This window comes from Aedes aegypti, chromosome 2 (assembly GCF_002204515.2).
Source record: "Aedes aegypti strain LVP_AGWG chromosome 2, AaegL5.0 Primary Assembly, whole genome shotgun sequence".
Lineage (NCBI taxonomy): Eukaryota > Metazoa > Arthropoda > Insecta > Diptera > Culicidae > Aedes > Aedes aegypti.
Window position 1 is genome coordinate 134,227,510 of NC_035108.1, and position 22,357 is coordinate 134,249,866.

The 22,357-nt window shown below is 49.1% G+C and overlaps 1 protein-coding gene across 11 annotated transcripts in view; it reads left to right on the forward strand.

Annotated features, from left to right (window-relative positions):
- The first annotated feature begins 2,018 nt into the window (after positions 1 to 2,018).
- LOC5569157 (formin-binding protein 1-like) overlaps positions 2,019 to 22,357 on the forward strand; it is a 234,742-nt gene continuing 214,403 nt past the window's right edge. For 8 of the 11 annotated variants that reach the window (XM_021842451.1, XM_021842453.1, XM_021842446.1 and 5 more), the window contains exon 1: positions 2,020 to 2,880. In XM_021842451.1, coding sequence (XP_021698143.1) covers positions 2,857 to 2,880 — 24 coding nt within the window. In that variant the 5' untranslated portion in view covers positions 2,020 to 2,856. Of the gene's footprint in view, positions 2,881 to 22,357 lie in introns of all 11 variants that reach the window. The other 3 variants (XM_021842445.1, XM_021842447.1, XM_021842455.1) reach the window with 2 other exon arrangements.

The following is a 22,357-nucleotide window of genomic DNA, read 5'->3' on the forward strand; positions in this document are numbered from 1 at the left end:
TTACATCCTGGCTGTAACTGATAACCGGACGTCGTAAATCGAACCTCCAGTTCCAGCAAGTCCTCCAGCTCTAGCTCCAGTTGATTCTCTTCCATCACGAATGGTCATCATCGTAATTTTCCTCGCCATCCGATATGGAAAAGACAATCGAAACCGATGGTGTCAACGGTTCCAATGCAGAAACGGTGCCCTCGGTTTTCTCGATGTTTTCCATCCATATACAGCTGGACACTTCGGAAAAAATGTTGCCGTTGCAATGCCGAAATGAACCAATCGTGCAGTCAAAAACTGGTCGGCAAATCTGTCCCGTTGGAATAGATCCGGCCTGATCCGGCGAAATCGAGAAGCACAGGTTTCCTTTATGCACCGGAGTGCAACAACTGCTCCAATTTGGTCGGATCACGGGCTTTTCCCCTTGACCGCTTCCTATAAGACATAATACACTCGCGAATAATCTGGACCACACATTTTAAAAGTAATTTGAACTATTATTTCCGAATTTATGCGCGAAAACACCAAAAAATGACGCGAACTGTCGAGCGAACACATTTTAATTTACCGTCCGCCATTAACTGAAGCAAAACATTGGCAGTGTTGCGTGATTTATTATCGCGTTGGTTTTGAATGCAAAATGACATCGAATTTGTGTGATATTACGAAGTGGATGAGAATGACTTGGTTGCAGCTGTTTCTGTGTAATTTTCAATTTGTTTATATGTGAATATTACACAAATTCAATGTACTGGAAAATTGTAACGTTGTTTAGGTGTAATTTCAAGGCGATGTAATATAACATCCAGAAGATGCTATTTTGCATATAAAATTAGCGGTTACATCGGATTTTTTATACATCGACATGAAATACATCGATGCGAATTACATTATTTTTTGCTGTGAACATTTATTTATAATTATTGTTTTCTCAGGCCCCGTGTGTCGCAGCTAATATGTGAATAGTGTGCTGTGTTCATAAAAATCGTAAGAATGCAGCGCCACACTAAAAAACTGATTTCAAAATCGCGCGAGTTGAGGCGCGTCGCGAGTCTCACTGGCGCGATCCAGTTTGGTGGCGATGCGACAATATACACTGTAAGACCAAAGTACCCTTTAAAGGGTAAAAAAGTACCCACTTTGAGAGAAACTAGTTTAACTCATAAAAAGAGTAAAGGGCCTTTACTCATTAAAGAGTAAACGGCCTGTACGTCAGTTTAAGGAGTAAATTTTACCCACTATTCGGATTGGATTGATTTGGATAATGGGTAAAATACACCCTTTAATTGGCTTTCAAAAATAATTTTATTATCGGATTTCAATTAATGCACACATTAATATGCTGAAACTAATCAATGACTTCAGTGACAAACTGATTAACTTTATTCAATCATTTATTATATGCCACATAAAGTAGAATCGTGATAAGATGTTATCCAGCTCATGATGTATACGTCGCCCCAGAACATCGTGATATTCATGTGCCCAATGTGTTCGAGCCGCCGATTGAGAACATTCCATGTTCCGATAGAATATTTTGGTGTATACCCTGAATTTAAACCATAATGTATATTCTATTAGCTTATTTATAGGATAGTCAACAAATTTTATTGTTCTTACCTACATTTCAAACTTGTTGATCCATCGGTCTAAAAATTTTATTCCAACTGTGGAGATGCATTGGCTATATGGACAAGATAAAGTCAATTTTCACCCATTAAAGAGTAAACCCTCGGAACTCGAAAATGGGCAAATAATACCCTTTATTCAGAAATAAAAATTACCCATTATTTTGACAGCTCCATATATCATCAAAAAGTGGGCATTTTTTACACTTTAATGGGTACTGCCGAGTTTACAGTGTAAGCGCCGCAATAATTTTGTTTCTCCGTGCAGGGCTGCAATCATTCCGTTCGTTTTTTGCCTCATCGTTCTCTCGTTTCGCTCGACCGTGTAACGCCGCTTTCGGGCGAAAACAACGACGGCGACGGCGACTCGCCGTCGGCGAGTGGCGAAGCGATTTCTCCGTTTTCTTCTTCAGTATGAGTCAGTATTCCGGTGTGGCATGTTGTGCGTCCGATTCTAGTTTTCGCGTGTGGAATTTTGTCTCCCGTGTCTCTCTTGAGAAATTCAAATTATTGATGGCAGTATAGAAATCCGTGTCCGTGAGTGGGACCAGAAGTGCGTCGCGTAATATTTTGGCGTTCGTGGGCGGTTTTTGTTTGATTGTGGGTGGTTTAGTGTCCTCGCAAGATGAAAGCCAAGTGCAAAATTCGCATATAAATTACTGCTAGAGAGAAAACAAAATTGGATCAAGAAGCCAAGGCGCAGACTTCGGTCGACGAATATTGGACGGGTGTGAGAAAGAGAGGGGTGTGTTGCCCGTTTTTGGAAAACGTGTGCTGGTGCGAGGGAGAGCGGTGTTCTCCACTTGTGTGTGAAGAGTGTTTTCTTCTTGACAACGGGGTCGTGCAAAGAGGTGCCAAGAAGGGGGGAAACTTCGACGGGGCGTTTCTCTTGCTCTGTTGATTTGATTGTGTTTTTGATTTGAAAAATTTAGTGAAAGGAAATTCCTTCCCGATATTTTAATTGTGTGCTTTTTATCAATCGTTTTAAACGGGAATACCAAGATTAAGTTAATGAATGATTTGATGTGAATTTTATGAAGAGTGCAATCACTTTGTGAATAGAATAAAAGTGTCACTAGCAATTGAAACTAGAAGCAAAGTTGTTTTGAAGGATATCGTAAACAATCAGAAGGATTAATTGGCAAATCGGCAAATCCTGCTCCAAGTGACGACAACAATCAGTGTTACTGTATTTCTTTTGAAATAATACAACAGGAACAACATCAGCATCTTCAAAATGGGTTGGGGAATCGATCTATGGGTAAGTGATTTGCATATGAAAAACAATAAACACAAAAATTATGTTCACTTCAGGCATGGACGTAGCTAGGATTTCCATCAGGGAGGATGGCGAGCGACCTTAACTGCCCATAACTGCATATTTGTAACATTCGACAAAAGTAGGCATTGAGTAAATGGAATATCAAGTGTGCATTTTATGGCAGTATGAGAGGAAACTAAAATTTCAAAAAATTACCAGGAACTCAAAAGTGCTTATTTGAGGCTGATATTTTGTACAACTCATATCGCATACTAGGTGAATAGTCAAAAAATAATCTGATACCGTGGACGTACCATATTTGACGCGGTTAAGAAAATTCTAAATTCAAACACTTGTCAAATCGTCTAAATCTATCCGATTTTGTTGAAATTTGAACCTATGATAGCTCAACTATTATAGAATTAGGGAAAAATCAGTAAAACAATATTGAACGATTTTTTCTTTACGTTTGTTTCACTTTTTGTGGAACACATTAGGTTCCTTAATTGACGCATCAATTCTTCAATGTGCCTAATTTGACGCACTATGTTCCTTATTTGACGCACTTACAAATAATTGCTAAAGTTTAAAATATACAAGAGTTTCAGTATTCAAAAGTTCAATTAATTGAAAAAAGCGTTTTAGAGAGGACATAAAAGTTAGAACCTTTGGAAAAAGTTTTGAATGACGTCATTCGGTAGTCACTTTTGCTATGCGTTTAGTTAGTGTAGAAAATAAAACCGGCGATTGAGTTCAATCCATAGTTAAGCATTATTGTTTAGTTTAATGTATTTTCGTCGTGATATCAAACAAGGGAAAGGTTTGGAAACTACGTTGCGCTGGAACGGGGAAGGTAGTTGCTAAAATAAGGACAAATTGGTCAAAAACTAGAACGAAAACAACCGGTTCCAAAAATGGCCGTTTGATAATCTTCGTTACTTATAACACGTGAACTACGCCTACTTGTCCCATGTTCTATGTCACCTATATGGACCGCGGGACAAATATGCGTAGAACCAACGGCAGTATAGGCCTCGAAATAGATCGAGAACCATATATGGGTCATACATTAAGTACGTCATGTTATTAGGGGGAAGGAGGTGTTCTGCAAGATGTGACGAATCATACAAGTTTTTTAAAGGCTTCATATAAAAAGTGTGAAGTAGGGCGGATGGGCGGGGTTTTTGTAGAAAATGGTATGTTTTTGTGACACGTATCTCGTGGACACCCCCTATTGTATAAATTATACGAAACAAACCATTGAACCTACAACTCACCTCCTGACGCATTTATTGAAGCTTCCTTGAAACATTAGGGGACGTCCATAAACCGCGATAAATTGTACAATTTTCAACCCCTCTCAACCTTGGCCACATTTATTTTATGAAAAGTGCGAATATTTTGTACGAATCGTTGCGTTTCTCTGAACCTCCTCCTCTTCCTGAAAACGTGACGTAATCTATGGATGACCCTTTACATGTAATTACATAAAGCCTTGGATTGTTCTGCGGACGGATTTTTCGAATGCAAGCACCATAAATATTTATTTTCCTATTTTCGATTCAACAAAACATGCTGAACAAAATAGCAAATAATTAGGAACATTGTGTGCCTAACTTGACGCACAAGGTTTTCATACAAAAATATGTCTTGAAGCTTAAAAGTAGAAAACTTTCGACGTCAATTCATGAATAAAAGAATATTACTGACTGTTGTTGATGATATTGCTGTAAAACAGCACAATAATTTCACGAAAATTGATCAACAATAGTTAGCACATTCACTTAGGAATGAAAAAATTTACGCACTTGTCGGATGCATTTCCAAATAAATTTTATTTTTTAACTATTATCAATCAAATATAAACTTTTTTCGATTGGAATCCTTCAATAACAAGTAAATAAAGATTAAGCAATACATTTTCGAGTGCTAGTCTGATCTAGAATTAATTTATGATAACATTAATTAGAAAATGCGTCAAGTTTGGACCCGCGTCAAATATGGTACGTTCACGGTAGCAATTTCATTGCTATTACATTACGAGGCTCATTAATAATCTCAATGTGACTGTTATGCGGTTATAATTACCAATGTGACAAAACAACTTGGTATTTTTTTCGAATTTTCTAGAACAATCTTACAGATTTCAATAAGTTGATCGAAAGTATTTATCATTTGATGACTCTCCCCGGTATTAACTCTAATTTGTCAAAAATGTCGAATATGACTGTTATGCAGTTATGGGCAGTTAAGGCCCATGTAAACACGAAGCAAATGTCAAAAAAGAAAAAGCAGTTTTTGCCGTTAAAATCGACAAATCGAAAAAAACAAAAAAATAAAAACAGCCTTTCTTTTTTTGCAAATAAAACAGCTGTGTGTGTGTGTGTGTGTGTGTGTTTTTTTTTTTTTTTTTTTTCATGCAACTAGGAGTTTAAAAATCTTCATAGACTGGCCTGTATTTGTTCGTGCTCATGCCAGTGTAATTTTTGGCGCGGTGTGGGATCCACTTAGTGCCTTCCCCACTAAAAACACTCTCCTAGGTTTAGTACCATCACCATCACCCTCCGGAACTACCTTCCGGTATTACTTCGAAGGGGAGGACAACGTGCTGAGCGCACCACTTCAATTTGTTATTCTACATGCTGAGCCCTTCGGCTCCTGAGCCCTTCGGCTCCTGAGCCCTCGGCTCCTGAGCCCTTCGACTCCTGTTAGCAGTTTTAAAACCGTTCAACGACGTGCCTCATGCTGAGCCCTTCGGCTCCACTCGTTAGTAATTTGTTAATACCTATTTTCGCCCTTTGGCGACCCGTCAATTTGTTAGTACCTACATGCAACATTCTGAGCCCTTCGGCTCCAGTTTGTGCACCACTCTGAGCTCATACAAAGCCCGCACTCGTACGGTTACGGCGACTATCTCCTTTCCATAGTTCAGCTGGTAAGATGCCGAGGTCGGTCCAACGATTCCGGTTGAGCATAACTTCCGGTTCGTAGGCGCCCCGACTATTCAATACCAGCGTTCCGACGTATTCTACTCGACCAGTCCCCGACGGTGGACCTAACCTACACCGACGGAGAGTTCCCCGGCGGTGGAATTTCTCCCGATACCGATTCTTCTACTTCTACGATACGAGCCGACCGGAGGGGTGCCGAAGTCAGTCCAGCGATTCCGGTGGAGCCTAGCTTCACTGGTGCCCCGACGACCCTCAACCGTCGCTATGACACGTCTACTCAACTAGTCCCCGGCGGTGAACCTAGCCTACACCGACGAAGAATTCCCCGGCGATGGAAGTTCTTCCGATACCGATTCTTCTTCTGATGCTGCTACTGCTGCTCTTTAATTTTTTACGGGCCGACCGGTAGGGTGCCGGAGTCAGTCCAGCGATTCCGGTGGAGGCTAACTTCCGGTTCACTGGTGCTCCTACGACCCGGGACCGGTGCTACGTCGCGTCTACTCAGCTAGTCCCCGGCGGTGGATCTAGCCTACTCCGGCGGAGAGTTCCCCGGCAAAGGAATATCTCCCGGAACCGAGCAGTATCACTTTCCCTTCGTCCGCACTTTTAGAGTGTCGAATACAGTCCGGCGCCCTTCTTCGTTCGGCAGGGCTGCCTACGTCATCTGACGCTGCTCCTCTCGCCATGTCCGCTGTAGTGTTGACATAATCTGAACAACAGATCGGTTCACCGCGTTCCACTTATCTTCATTACTACACATCTTTAGGACGATATTTTCCACGTTCACGTCGTCTCCGACGATGGCAGTCATTTCGCTTCGCTGCTGTGCAAACCGTGGGCAAGTAAAGACTACGTGCTCTGGTGTTTCTTCTATGTCTCGGCATTCAGGGCACAACGGTGACCTTGCGTGGCCGAACCTGTGCAAGTACTGCTTAAAGCAGCCATGACCAGACAGGAATTGCGTCAGTTGAAAATTAATCTCGCCGTGCGCTCTAGTGGTCCATATCGACACGTTTGGAATCAGTCGGTAAGTCCACCTGCCCTTCTCTGCGTTGTTCCATTGCTGCTGCCATTTACTAAGCGTGTTGGCTCTCGCTCTGTTCCGGCCTCTCCCTGTGGCTCGATCCCTGTAGCACTCGCTATCCTCCTCCAGTAGAAGGCAGATAGGAATCATTCCGGCTATTACGTGCACGGCGTGCGATGATATCGTTCGATACGCACTCGCTACACGCATTGCCATCAGCCTAAACGTACGGTTCAACTGGGCACGATTTCGTCCTGTCTTCAGTGCCGCCGACCACGCTGGAGCTGCATACCGGATGATCGACGTTGACACGCTCGCCAGTAGCCTCCTCTTGCTACTGGTAATCGCAGAATTGTTAGGCATAATTCGGGATAAGGCCGATATCACCTTTGTCGCCTTATTGCAGACGTAGTCGACGTGACTGTTGAAATTCAAACGGTCGTCCAACATCACGCCCAGGTGTTTCACTTCTCGCTTCGAGTTTATGATGCACTCACCGACCATGATGCTCACATTTTGTACTGCCTTCCGGTTACTGATCATAACCAATTCAGTCTTTTGATGGGCCAACGCTTGCTTCTTCTCTCGCATCCAATTTTCCACGGCATCTATCGCCTCCGTTGCCAGTACCTCCACCTCTTCCCGTGATTCGCCGATCACTACAAGCACTACATCGTCCGCAAAACCGACAATCTTGACTCCTCTGGGCAGGTTCAGCTTCAGCACTTCATCGTACATGACATTCCAAAGGGTGGGACCCAAGATGGATCCCTGTGGAACGCCCGCCGTAACCAACAGATTTCTGATCCCGGCATCTGTTTCATATATCAGTGTCCGGTTCTGAAAATAGCTTTTCAGAATCTGACATAGATACTTAGGCACCCTCAACCTGTGCAACGAGTCGGCAATTGCTACCCAGATGGCGCTGTTGAAAGCGTTTTTAACGTCAAGAGTGACAACCGCACAATATCGGTTCCCTCTCCTCTGCTGCTTCTGTGCCGTCTCCATGGTTTCCACTACCATTCGGATGGCATCTATCGTAGATCTACCTTTCCGGAATCCATACTGCATGTTCGATAGACCGTTCTCGTTCTCCGTATACTTCGTAAGCCTGTTAAGAATCACTCTCTCCAACAGTTTTCCGACAGTATCCAACAAGCATATCGGCCTATATGCAGAAGGATCGCCGGGCGGCTTACCTGGCTTTGGTAGCAGCACCAGCTTTTGTCGCTTCCAAATGTCGGGAAAGTTTCCGTCCTCCATACATTTTTGCAGTGTAGTCCTGAACATGTCTGGATTCTCCTGGATTGCCGTTTTAAGGGCCAAGTTTGGAATCCCGTCCGGACCCGGTGCCTTCTTCACTGGTAAGGCTTTCGATACCACGACCAGTTCCTCGTTCGTTACACGGGTCTCTTCGTCGTGTACATCCTGTTCATCGTACGGTGTAGGTGGCCAGACCGTAGGCTCGTGCGTCGGAAAAAGAGTTTCGATAATAACCTTCATTTTCTCCGGACATCTGTCGGGTGGTATTGCTGGACCTTTCATCTTTGCCATGGCCACTTTGTAGGCATTCCCCCACGGGTTTTCGTTGGCATTGCGGTAGAGCTCTTCCAGGCACGCTTTCTTGCTGAGCTTGATTGCCTTGTTGAGTGCGGCCCTTGCCGCCCTATAGGGCAATCTTCTTTCTTCTCTTTCGACGTTGTTGCTAGCCCTCTGCATCCTCCTCCTAGCTTGGAAGCAATGTGCGCGTAGGTCACCGATCGTCGAATTCCACCAGTAGGCTGGTCGTCGACAGTTTCTAGGTTTCCCCATCCTCGGCATAGTTGCATCGCACGCCCGCGATAGGGCTGCAGTCAACTCCTCTGCGCTTAGGTTTACTAAGTTATTCTCACGCCTCATCGCTTCCACGAACACGTCCTTGTTAAAAATCTCTGTTTTCCACCTCCGCTCGTATATCTGGGCTCCACTCGATTCCATCTGCAAACAGTGCCCAAAGCGGTACCGAATCGCTTGATGGTCGCTGTGGGTGTAATCCTCGCATACTCTCCAGTTCATATCACGTATCATTCCTGGGCTGCAGAAAGTGACATCGATGATAGACTCTCGACCATCCTTACGGTAGGTGGTGGTGGTACCGTCATTGGCGAGATCGACGTTCAACTTAGCTAGGGCCTCCAGAAGGCTGCTCCCCCTTGGGTTCGTGAAGCGGCTGCCCCATTCGACCGCCCAAGCATTGAAGTCTCCAGCTACTACCACTGGTCTTCGGTCGGTTAGCTCTTCCGTCAGTTTGTCCAACATCCGGTTGAACTGTTCGATCGTCCATCGTGGAGGTGCATAACAACTACAGATGAAGACACCGTTGATTTTGGCTATAACGAATCCTTCATCTGCGCAGTGCACCACTTCTTGAATGGGGTATTTTCCCACTGTCCATATCGCTGCAGTTTTGGTTCCGTCTGATATCCAGTTTCCATCTCCGGGTGGAATTTGGTATGGCTCCGAAATTATCGCAACATCGCATCTATGTTCCGCAACAGATTGCCGCAGAAGATGTTGTGCCGTATCACAGTGGTTGAGGTTGATTTGCACTACCTCCACTGGGACTTCGTTGCTCTCGCTCGTTTGGAGGCTGGGCATCTGCTACCGCCTGTAGGGTGTTCGTTATCCCCCGTAGCAGCGCAAATTAGGCATTTCGGAGGCTTCGAGCAATCCTTTGCCTTGTGACCTTCCTCGCCACACCTTCTGCATAGTTTGCTCCTATCCGGCCCTTGGCAATTCCGTGCGAAGTGACCAAAGCCCAGACACTTGAAGCACACGTCCGGTTGCTGGGAAACGCTCAGCGGGCACACAGACCAGCCCACACATACTTTCTCCACTCTCAACGCTTTATTAGCTGCATCTACTGGCAGCTTAATTGATGCTACCTTCGTGCCATCAGGCCCATTCCTGATACGGATGGTCATCTGGACCTCTCCTAGCTCGCATTGCTCCTTCAGGGCTAATTTTACTTCCTCCTCCGTGGTAATCTCGTCCAGATCTTTACACAGGAGAGTCGCTTCCGGGCACAAGGCTCTTACTTCCACCTTGTTTCCGAGAGCTTTCTCGGTAAGCTCCTTGTACGAGATGCTGCCTGCCTTGGGATCTCTTTTCAGCTCAAAGAGCATCTCTCCATTACGAGTGCGCCTGACCTTTTGCACGTCTTCCCCTAGCTCCTTAAGATCCGGGTTCATCCGCATAGCGCGTAGAACTTCGGCGTACGAGTCGTCACTCGCTTTGACGATGAGAGCCTCGCTCTTATTCCTCGTCCTGACGACCTTACGTTTTTCGGGCGGTTTTTTCTTGCTCGCTTTCTCCTTCTTTCTATTCTTTTTGCCAACGACCTGCCATTCAGTGTGGCTGTTTACCACGTCGGTTGCTTCTGGTGGTGGTTTAGCTCCAGTGACACGGACATCCTTGTGTCTCTTGGGACCACCTGGTCTGACATCTCCAGGCGATGCCCTTGGCCTCTTCGGTGTGAAGAAGGGCGTGGACTGCACCCCTGGGGGGATACTTCTCGCCGCGCTGACCTCCCTCGTAGCTGTGTCGGCTTCTGCCCTTCGCATTTCCGCTGCGCGACATGCCTCTAAGGCAGTTTTAACCGCTAACAACTCCTTCTCCCCTGCTTCTGCTCTCTGCACTACGTTTTTCCACTCCTTTACAGCTGAACCAAGAGCGCCTTGGAGCTTAATCACCAACGCCTTGATGTCTTTGTGCACGTTACTTCTCTTATCCACATACTCGTGCAGCTCGTCCACCAACTTTTTCGCTGTCTCTACCCTCGGTTGTTGTGGTGGTTTCGTCCACACGCTATACTGCTGCTGACCCTGCTGCTGACCCTGCTGCTCGTTCGTGGGCTGCTTTTGCACCTGCTGGGTTTGCGGCGGCGGTGTCCTCACCAATCCACTCTTGACAAACGGATTTGTCACTTCTTCCTCAACTTCAATTACGCTTACTTCCATTCTTCAGGGTCCCCCCTCCGAGCCGCTATCTCCATCCGCCGTACGTAGTCGCCTTTACGATCCCATGGTTATCTGTACCTGCAAGCAACTATACCTGCAAGCATTGAGGCCATGCGAGGGTTGACACGGACCCTTATGGGGGCCGGGTACAGTGCCAGATCGGCGTAGATCGGGAATGTTCCATCCGAACCTACGTACTCATCAGAACTGATGGACAGATTTCGAACGTATCCGGAGGCCTGCCAAGGTTTTAACGGGACGGAGGCAATCGAACCATGAGCCCACTCGCCGTTTCAGGTCGGTGTCACCCTTCCTTAATCAGGGAGCAGAATGGCCCGACTGTCAGCCCAATAACGCCATCCAATCCGTGATCCGTAGCTTGTCCGTTGTTGAACGCCTTCACCAGTATACCATAATCAGGATGTTACTGGCATCGATCCTGATGTGCCGGTTGGCACTCCAATGGTTGAGCTATGGCACTTTGAAAGCGGTGCCAGGCCGCTTGTACGGAGTTGCTTGCGGATATGTGGCTTTTTGCAGAGATCCAACAGAGCCCACTGTTGAACCCCCACCACATCCTAGGCATCCTCTGCTTGAGCTAACTGGGAGGAGCTCGGTCACTTCTCGAGAGAAGTGCCAAAAGGTGGTAATCCATACGGATGCATGGAGTTTTTTCGCTTAAGAAATGCTTCCTAAGCTCCCACCCGACTCGCAGAGGGGGGGTTCGTCAAGCCCCTGGACTCCTGTCCCTGCTGCCCATGTGTGTGTGTGTGTGTGTGTGTGTGTGTGTGTGTGTGTGTGTGTGTGTGTGTGTGTGTGTGTTTTTTTTTTTTTCATGCAACTCTAGGAGTTAAAAAAATCTTCTTAAGACTGGCCTGTATTTGTTCATGCTCATGCCACAGTGTATGGTTTGGCACTGTGTGGGATTCGCAATGGGGCGCCTACCCACTAAAAAACAGTCTCCTAGGTACACCGTCACCGTAAAGAATTCTTCTCCGGCACCACCTTGCGGTATTACTTCGAAGAAGAGGCGACACATGCTACGCGCACCCTTCATTAAGCCCTTCGGCTCCATAATTAATTTGTTAGTTCCATTATTAATTTGTTTCGCTTTCAGCGAATGCCATGCCATGCTGAGCCCTTCGGCTCCCATTAATAATTTGTTAGTATTCCTAGTTTGTGATCTAAACATGCCATATTCAGCCCTTCGGCTCACGATACCATGGGTGCCAGAAACTCCCAGGCGAAGGAAGTTCTCTCGGTGCTGGACGCGTGCCATTTAGCACTCCAGGTTCTCACGCACTACTCGGATAGTCCCCGGCGGTGAATCTACCCTACCCCGACGAAGAGTTCCCCGGAGGTGGAAGTTCTTCCGGTACCGATGCTGCCCGGATAGGTGCCAAGGTCGATCCTGCGATTCCGGTTGGTGGATGACTTCCGGTTCACATGTGCCCTGACGACCAATTTGGCAAGACAATTCACACCGTCTTCAGCTCAAGGCTGCACAGACTGAACAATCACAAACATTAGGCAACGGACAACACGAAACACCCAGTAGCCCAATGATGAATTTTTCGTTTGACGAAAAGTTTCTACCGACTGGAGTGGGAATCGAACCCACACTTCATGGCACAATATGCCTAAACGACTGACGCCGCTAACCGCACGGCCACGAAGCCTACAACTTCCGGTGCTTTTCCACGATCTACTCGGTCCGGTCCCCGATCATGCATACCTACCGGTTGGGTGCCGAGGTCGGTTCGGCGATTCCGGTTGGAGACTGAGTTTGTGCGCGGCTCGGGCAGTATACGACCGGGCTACGAAACCCGACCCGAGTTGTCGCCGTGCGCACTTGCTTGTTCCTCCCTCCACTTCCGCTGAAGCAATGACATTATTTTCGTCACCGCCATGTTCACCGCGTTCCACATCATCTCATCGCTACACATTCTATCCACTACGTTGTCTACGGTTACGTCAGCACCGCAGACCGCTGTCATCTCGCTACGTTCCGCAGCAAAACGTGGACACTCGAAAATGACGTGTTCCGGCGACTCCTCTACGACTGGGCACTCAGCGCAGAGCGGCGACTCTGCGTGGCCGAACCTGTGCAGATATTTCTTGAAGCAGCCGTGACCTGACAAGAACTGCGTCAAGTGGAAGTTGACTTCTCCATGGGATCTGCTCACCCATTTCGCCAGATTTGGAATAAGGCGATAAGTCCACCTTCCCTTCTCAGTGGTATCCCACTCGCGTTGCCATTTCACCATCGTGTCGGCTCGGGCAATCTTCCGGGCTCCTCCAGTACTACTAGCTTCGTAGCACTCCTTATCCTCTTCCAAAACGAAGCCGATAGGGGCCATTCCGGCAATCACGCATACTGCCTCCGAAGATATAGTTCGGTAGGCACTCGCTACCCGCATGGCCATCAGCCTATACGTGCTGCTAAGCTTGACTCGGTTCCTCTTCGTCTTCATTGCGGTTCCCCACGCCGGGCTAGCGTACCTCAGGATCGACGTAGCCACGCTAGACAATAGCCTCCGCTTACTGCTGCAAATCGCCGAGTTATTCGGCATGATCCTGGACAGCGCCGTGGCTGCCCTCGCTGCTTTCTCGCACGCGTAATCGACATGGCAGTTAAAGTTCAGCCGATCGTCGATCATTACGCCGAGGTGTTTTAGCTCCCGCTTTGAGGCTATGGTGTGTTCTCCCACTGTAATCTCAGCCTTTTGCACCACTTTTCGGTTGCTGATAAGCAACAGCTCCGTTTTTTGGTGTGCTATCACCAGTTTCTTCTCGTACATCCAGTTTTCGACTGCGTCCACTGCTTCTGTAGCGAGAACCTCCACACTTTCCAGTGAGTCACCAATGACCACAAGCGTGATGTCGTCTGCAAATCCAACGATTTTGACGCCTGTTGGCAGCCTAAGCGTCAGCACTCCGTCGTACATAGCATTCCACAACGTTGGACCCAGGATAGAGCCCTGTGGAACTCCCGCATTTACCGACCTCGACTTCTGTCCTTCGCTAGTGCTGTAGCTCAAGACCCGGTTTTTGAAGTAGCTTCCTAGTATCTTGCACAGATAATCCGGAACCTTCATTTTATGTGTGTGTGTGTGTGTGTGTGTGTGTGTGTGTGTGTGTGTGTTTTTTTTTTTTTTTTTTCATGCATCTCTAGGAGTTAAAAAAATCTTCTCAAGACTGGCCTGTATTTGTTCATGCTCATGCCACAGTGTATGGTTTGGCACTGTGTGGGATTCGCAATGGGGCGCCTACCCACTAAAAAACAGTCTCCTAGGTACACCGTCACCGTAAAGAATTCTTCTCCGGCACCACCTTGCGGTATTACTTCGAAGAAGAGGCGACACATGCTACGCGCACCCTTCATTAAGCCCTTCGGCTCCCTCATTAATTTGTTAGTTCCTAATCCATGCCATGCTGAGCCCTTCGGCTCCCATTAATAATTTGTTAGTATTCCTTTTGTGATCTAAACATGCCATATTCAGCCATTCGGCTCACGATACCATGGGTGCCAGAAACTCCCTGACGAAGGAAGTTCTCTCGGTGCTGGACGCATGCCATTTAGCACTCCAGGTTCTCGCGCACTATTCGGATAGTCCCCGGCGGTGAATCTACCCTACCCCGACGAAGACTTCCCCGGAGGTGGAAGTTCTTCCGGTACCGATGCTGCCCGGATAGGTGCCAAGGTCGATCCTGCGATTCCGGTTGGTGGATGACTTCCGGTTCACAGGTGCCCTGACGACCAATTTGGCAAGACAATTTACACCGTCTTCAGCTCAAGGCTGCACAGACTGAACAATCACAAACATTAGGCAACGGACAACACGAAACACCCAGTAGCCCAATGATGAATTTTTCGTTTGACGAAAAGTTTCCACCGACTGGAGTGGGAATCGAACCCACACTTCATGGCACAATATGCCTAAACGACTGACGCCGCTAACCGCACGGCCACGAAGCCTACAATTTCCGGGGCTTTTCCACGATCTACTCGGTCTTGTCCCCGACGGTGGATCAAGCTTACCTACCGGTTGGGTGCCGAGGTCGGTTCGGCGATTCCGGTTGGAGACTGACTTCCGGTTCACCGGCTTGTTCCTCCCTCCACTTCCGCTGAAGCAATGACATTATTTTCGTCACCGCCATGTTCACCGCGTTCCACATCACCTCATCGCTACACATTCTATCCACTACGTTGTCTACGGTTACGTCAGCACCGCAGACCGCTGTCATCTCGCTACGTTCCGTAGCAAAACGTGGACACTCGAAAATGACGTGTTCCGGCGACTCCTCTACGACTGGGCACTCAGCGCAGAGCGGCGACTCTGCGTGGCCGAACCTGTGCAGATATTTCTTGAAGCAGCCGTGACCTGACAAGAACTGCGTCAAGTGGAAGTTGACTTCTCCATGGGATCTGCTCACCCATTTCGCCAGATTCGGAATAAGGCGATAAGTCCACCTTCCCTTCTCAGCGGTATCCCACTCGCGTTGCCATTTCACCATCGTGTCGGCTCGGGCAATCTTCCGGGCTCCTCTAGTACTACTAGCTTCGTAGCACTCCTTATCCTCTTCCAAAACGTAGCCGATAGGGACCATTCCGGCAATCACGCATACTGCCTCCGAAGATATGGTTCGGTAGGCACTCGCTACCCGCATGGCCATCAGCCTATACGTGCTGCTAAGCTTGACTCGGTTCCTCTTCGTCTTCATTGCGGTTCCCCACGCCGGGCTAGCGTACCTCAGGATCGACGTAGCCACGCTAGACAATAGCCTCCGCTTACTGCTGCAAATCGCCGAGTTATTCGGCATGATCCTGGACAGCGCCGTGACTGCCCTTGCTGCTTTCTCGCACGCGTAATCGACATGGCAGTTGAAGTTCAGCCGATCGTCGATCATTACGCCGAGGTGTTTTAGCTCCCGCTTTGAGGCTATGGTGTGTTCTCCCACTGTAATCTCAGCCTTCTGCACCACTTTTCGATTGCTGATAAGCAACAGCTCCGTTTTTTGGTGGGCTATCACCAGTTTCTTCTCGTACATCCAGTTTTCGACTGCGTCCACTGCTTCTGTAGCGAGAACCTCCACCCTTTCCAGTGAGTCACCAATGACCACAAGCGTGATGTCGTCTGCAAATCCAACGATTTTGACGCCTGTTGGCAGCCTAAGCGTCAGCACTCCGTCGTACATAGCATTCCACAACGTTGGACCCAGGATAGAGCCCTGTGGAACTCCCGCATTTACCGACCTCGTCTTCTGTCCTTCGCTAGTGCTGTAGCTCAAGACCCGGTTTTCAAAGTAGCTTCCTAGTATCTTGCACAGATAATCCGGAACCTTCATTTTATGTAACGCCACAGCAATGGCTTCCCAGCTTGCACTGTTAAAGGCGTTTCTCACATCTATCGTCACGACAGCACAGTAACGGTTACCTCTACGTTTTTTTGTCCTTGCTTTGTCGGCTGTGTCAATCACTGTTTTGATGGCATCTACCGTTGACTTTCCTTTCCGGAATCCATACTGCCACTCCGACAGTCCACGCTCTCCCTCAGTGAACGCCATCAGTCTATTGAGGATGATCCTCTCCAACAGCTTTCCGAGTGTGTCAAGCAAACATATCGGCCGAAACGAGCCTGGTTCACCGGGGGGCTTACCCGGTTTCGGTAGCAGAACCAGTTTTTGCCTTTTCCACTGTGCTGGGAAATGTCCCTCATCTAAGCAGATCTGGAGTGATGTCCGGAACATATCTGGGTTGGCCGTGATAGCTGCTTTCAACGCTACGTTGGGGATACCATCAGGGCCAGGCGCTTTCTTCGGCTTCATTTTCTTGGCCGCCTCTATAAGCTCCTCATTGGTAATGATTGCTCTTTCTTCACCTTCCTGGCCATACGGTGTCGGTGGCCAGACCGTTGGCGCGTGTTGTGGGAACAACCCGTCGACGATAATCTGCAACTTCTCTGGGCATGTTTCAGCGGGTACGGCTGGACCACTGATCTTGGCCATCGCCACCCTGTATGCATCTCCCCACGGATTTGCATTGGCATCGCGACACAACTCCTTGAAGCACGTTCTCTTGCTCAGCGAAATTTCTCTTTTCAGATCGGCTTTCGCCGCCCTCAATGTTACTCTTCGCTCTTCCCTCTCACCATCGGTTTTGGCTCTTTGCATCCGTCTCCTGGCTTGGAGACATCTTTTGCGGAGGTTGCCAAGTGTCTCATTCCACCAGTATACCGGACGACGTCTGTATTTCGGCTCGACCTTCCGTGGCATGGCAATGTCGCATGCTCGTACCATCGCAGCCGTTAACTCCTCCGATCTCAAGTTCAGAACCTGCTCTTCTCTTCTGAGGGCTTCCACGAAAAGCTCTTCGTTAAAACGTTTCGTTTTCCACATCTGCTCATGAGGTGTACTCGCTCTCTGTGAGCATTGTGTTCTTCCACCAATTCTATACCGGACCTCCTGATGATCGCTATGAGTGTACCCATCGCAGACTCTCCAGTTCAGGCCTCCCGTCAACACAGGACTACAGAAAGTGATGTCGATTATTGATTCCCGGCCATCTCTACGGTAGGTGCTGGTTGTTCCTTCGTTACCCAAGTCTACGTCCAGCCTTGCCAGCGCTTCTAGTAGACTACGCCCTCTTGGGTTGGTGAGACGGCTGCCCCACTCAACTGCCCAAGCATTGAAGTCGCCAGCGATGACGACTGGTCTCCGGTCGGCTAGCTTATCGGTTAGCTCGTCCAGCATCTCGTTGAACTGGTCCAATGTCCAGCGGGGGGGTGCGTAGCAGCTACACACGTACACATCGTTAAGCTTTGCAATAACGAAGCCTTCGTCCGCCTGGAACACTATTTCCTGGATAGGATACCTCCCCATCGTCCAGATTGCCGCTGTCTTCGCCTTATCAGCGATCCAGTTACCGTTTCCAGCTGGTACTCGATACGGCTCGGCAAGGATAGCTACGTCGCACTTCGATTCCGATACGGACTTCCACAGCAGCTGTTGCGCTGTGTCACAGTGGTTGAGGTTTAGCTGAGTTACCTCCACTGCGGTTTAGAATTTCTCGCTTGCTTGAAGGCCGGACACTTAGGGCCTCCCGTTGCGTGTCTGTTGCGACTTTTGTCCTTGCAGATCAGGCACCTTTGCTTATTGTTGCAATCTTGCGCCTTGTGACCTTCGTCGCCACACCATCTACAGAGCTTACTTCTGTCTGGTCCTTCGCAGTTCCGTGCCAGGTGGCCGTATTCCAGGCACCTGTAGCATCCCTCCGGTCTCTGGGAGATCTTCAGTGGACATACTGAACAACCGACTCGAATTTTCCCGACTTCCAGCGCTTTGTTGGCTGCGTCTACTGGGAGCTTTATGGACGCCGCCTGTGTACCAAGCGGTGCTCTTCTTAGCCGTACTGTCATCTGCACCGTTTCCAGATCGCACTGCTCCTTTATGGCGGTCCTCACTTCCTCTTCGGTGGTGATCCAATCCAGATCCCGCAATTGGAGTGTCACTTCAGGGCACATGGCTTTCACCTGCACCTTTTCGCCCATGACTCTCTCGGTTAGCTCTTTGTATGTCGAGCTTTTGTTCACCGAGTCTTTTTTTAGCTCGATGAGCATGTCTCCCGTCTGGGTGCGTCTGATCTTCTGAACGTCGGCACTAAACTCCTTTAGTTGAGGGTCCGTCCTCATGGCCCGCAAGACTTCAGCATAAGTGTCCTCGCTAGTTTTGACGACAACAGCTTCGCATTTTGCCTTCTTCCTGATTGGCCTTTGCTTTCTGGCACTCTCCTGTTTGCCTCTCTTCTTCTTGTTCCGGACCTCTTGCCATGGGATATCGCCAGGTCCCCCTCTGAGCACTTCATCCGCCGGTTTTGGATTTACGTTTTTCGGCTTCTTGGATACAGCCTGTCTTTCGTCTCCTGGTGACGACCTATGTCTTTTGGGGGTGAAACTTGGCGTAGTTCCTATTCCCGCTGACCTTTCTTTCCCCTTGCTGTCTTTCCGAGGGGCTATGCCGGTTTTTTCCGGCTGCACTACCGCAGCTGCCAGGGCCTTTTTGGTCGCCGCTAACTCGGTTTCAACAGCTTCAATCCTCTGCATCACTTTCCTCCAGTCCTTGACGGCGGATCCGAGGGTTCCTTGAATCCTTGCCACGAGGTCCTTAATGTCTTTGTGCACGTTGTGCCTCTTATCGACGAATTCCCGAAGCTCATCTACGACGGTTTTCGCCGCTTCCACCTTCGATTGCCTCGGGGGTAACTTCCACGCACTTTGCAGCTGATGTTGCTGCTGTCTCTCACGCTGCTCCTGCTCACTTTGCGACTTATCCCGCCGCTCCTGTTCACGTGTTCGCTGCTCGTGCAGCTCATCTTCGCTCTGCTGGTGTTCCAGCTGCTGCTGTTCCAGCTCCTGCTGTTGGCATTGCTTCGGTGGCGACCTCGGCAAGCCACTTTTTGCGAACGGATTCGCTGTTTCACCTACGTTGATGTTGTTAACTTCCATGCTTAAGGGTCCCCCCTCCAAGCCGCTATCTCCACCCGTCGTAAGTAGTCGTCCTTGTGATCCCATGGCTACCTTTGCTTGCAGTGAGGTCCACGCGAGGGCTGACACGGTCCTTCATGGGGTACCGGGTTCAGAGCCAGATCGACGCTAGTCAGGAATATCCATCTGAGCCTACTTCCACCAGCTAAGGTGGCGAGCTTTGAACGTACTAGGAGGCCTGCCACGGTTTTAACGGGACGGGGGCAACCGTTCCATTAGCCCACCTGCCGTTTCAGAATAGTGTCACCCATTCTTACTAAGGAAGTGGAATAGAGCGATTGTCAGCTCTATAACGTCGTGTTGATACAGTCCTTGACCTTGTCCTTGTCCTTGCAGCCAGTATGCCGTAATTAGGATCTTACTGGCATCGATCCTAATGTGCCGGTTGGCACTCCAATGGTTGGGCTAAGGCACTTTGAAAGCGGTACCAGGTCGCTTGTTCAGGGTTACTTACAGATATGTGGTTTTTTGTAGAGATTCACCAGAGCCCACTGATGAACCCCCGCCACATCCTAGGTAGACCGTGCTTGAGCCCCTGGTCAGATGGACCAGACGCTCGGCCACCTCCCGAAGGAAGTACCAAAGGTGGTATTCCATACGGCTGTATGTATGAGTTTCGCTTGGAAAGGGTAAAAATCCCAAGCTTCCACCTGGCACCTCCTCACTCTAGCTGATGTCAGAAGGACAACAGTGCCCAGGTTGCACTACCAGCTAAGTACGCAACCCTTAGCTGGCGGTCTTTGTCATCGTTAGACCCGTGGAAGCGTGAGGTAGGGGCTTGTGAGGACCAGAGCTATGTTGGACGCTCCTTCCTGGTTGTCGACTCACCATTTTGCAACCCGTGTGTGTGTGTGTGTGTGTGTGTGTGTGTTTTTTTTTTTTTTTTTTTTTTTTTTTTTTTTTTTTTTTTTTTTTTTTTTTTTCTATGCAATGGGGGGATAATCTGCTCAACAGACGCCGTGTGGGGTTAGGGACCATTTACTACATGCAAGCAGTAAACAGGACTACACCCCCGACCCACTAAACCATTTCCATTGCCGCCAAACCCTTCGTCTCTCCGGGACCACCAAGAAGGCATTGCTTCGGAGAGGGGCTATTGCACATCGCATCCTCCAGGTTAGCTGCGTAGCCATGCAGCAACGAACATCGATGACACGCTTAGGGGGGTCCACCAAGGTAGCATGCTGGCGCTTTGCCAGCTTCCCAGGTGGTCCTCACCTCCCGTTGTCCGCTGAAAGCGGGCAGGGTCGACCACTACGCCCGCGCCCAGCTGCACCGCAGGTATCAAGAACTGATACTGCGGGCTTCGCAATTTGACCTACTGAAGGCTCAGGCCCTATCAGCTAGCACCAGCTGGGATTGCTGACGAAGGGGCCTCCACATGCCCCGAACAACCAGAGGCTCGTACCAACCCAGTAGGCCGGCGCTACGACAGCAGCGCTACCAGGATGTTCTCCCCGCGGCCACTTAATCGCTGTAAGGGTCGATTTCGACCGTAGGGCACCGGTATGACCTACGTAGCCGACTGCGAACCCTTGGACCACCTGTTGTTTAGCGTCTGCACTAGCCACTCCTCGAGTCCACTCGCCACCTCCTTTGCAGTTCCGAGACGATGTGGGTGATAGCCGATGAAACGGCATTCCAGCCAAACTCGTCTTCACACATCCTCTGGACCAAATTGTCCGGAGTCGTGTCCCGACCGCATGTGGCTAACATGCGGTCACGCATTGTGCGGAAACGCGGGCACACGAACAAAACGTGTTCCGCCGTTTCCTCTAAACCTGCACAAACTGGACATTCGGGAGAACCCGCATGACCGAAACGGTGTAGATACTGTCTAAAGCAACCATGGCCCGAAAGGACCTGTGTCAGGTGGAATGTTAGTTCCCCATGGCGCCTATTGACCCAGATATCTAACCTCGGAATCAACCTGTGAGTCCACACTCCCTTGGTGGAACTGTCCCACGCACGCTGCCATTTGACCATGGAGGCCAGTCTGGCAGTCCTGCGTATGCCTCTTGTGCCGCGCATTTCGAAGCACTCTATGTCTTCCATGATAAGGATACCAATAGGCACCATACCGGTGATGACGCAGAGTGCATCGTGTGACACGGTACGGTACGCGCTCGCAACCCTCAGGCACATTAGCCTATAAGTACTCTCTAGCTTGCTACGGTAGCTCTTGGCACTTAAGGCCGTGCCCCAAGCCGGGCCACCATACCTCAGTATGGACGAGGCGACACTGGCCAGAAGCTTTCGCTTGCTGGCGTACACCGCAGAGCTATTGGACATCATCCGGGACAGTGCCACAATAGCTGTGGAGGCTCTCTTGCAGGCATAATCGACGTGGCTACCGAAGGTAAGCTTATCGTCGATCATCACCCCCAAGTGTTTGACGGAGCGCTTCGAAGTGATCGTGCAGTCGCCTACACTGATCACCGCTTGCTGCACCGACTTTCGGTTGTTGACAACAACCGCCTCAGTTTTGTGGTGAGCCAATTCCAGTTTCCTGGAGCTCATCCACTCCTCCACAATTGCGATCGAGTGGGCTGCAGTCAATTCCACTTCTTCGATCGATTCACCGTAGACCTCCAGCGTAATATCGTCGGCAAAGCCAACGATGACCACACCCGCCGGGAATTTTAATCTCAACACCTCGTCGTACATGACATTCCATAACACCGGACCCAGGATGGAACCTTGCGGGACTCCTGAGGTTATGTGAAAGCACTTCCGACCCACCTCTGTGTCATAGACTAATACCCGATTCTGGAAGTAACTTCCGAGAATCTTGTACAGGTACTCGGGTATCCCCAGACGCAGGAGCGCATCGGCAATAGCCGCCCAACTGGCACTATTAAATGCGTTCCTTACATCCAGAGTCACTACTGCGCAGTAGCGAATCCCCCTCCTCTTACGCTGGAGTGCTATCTCAGCGGTTTTCTTAACCGTCAGAATAGC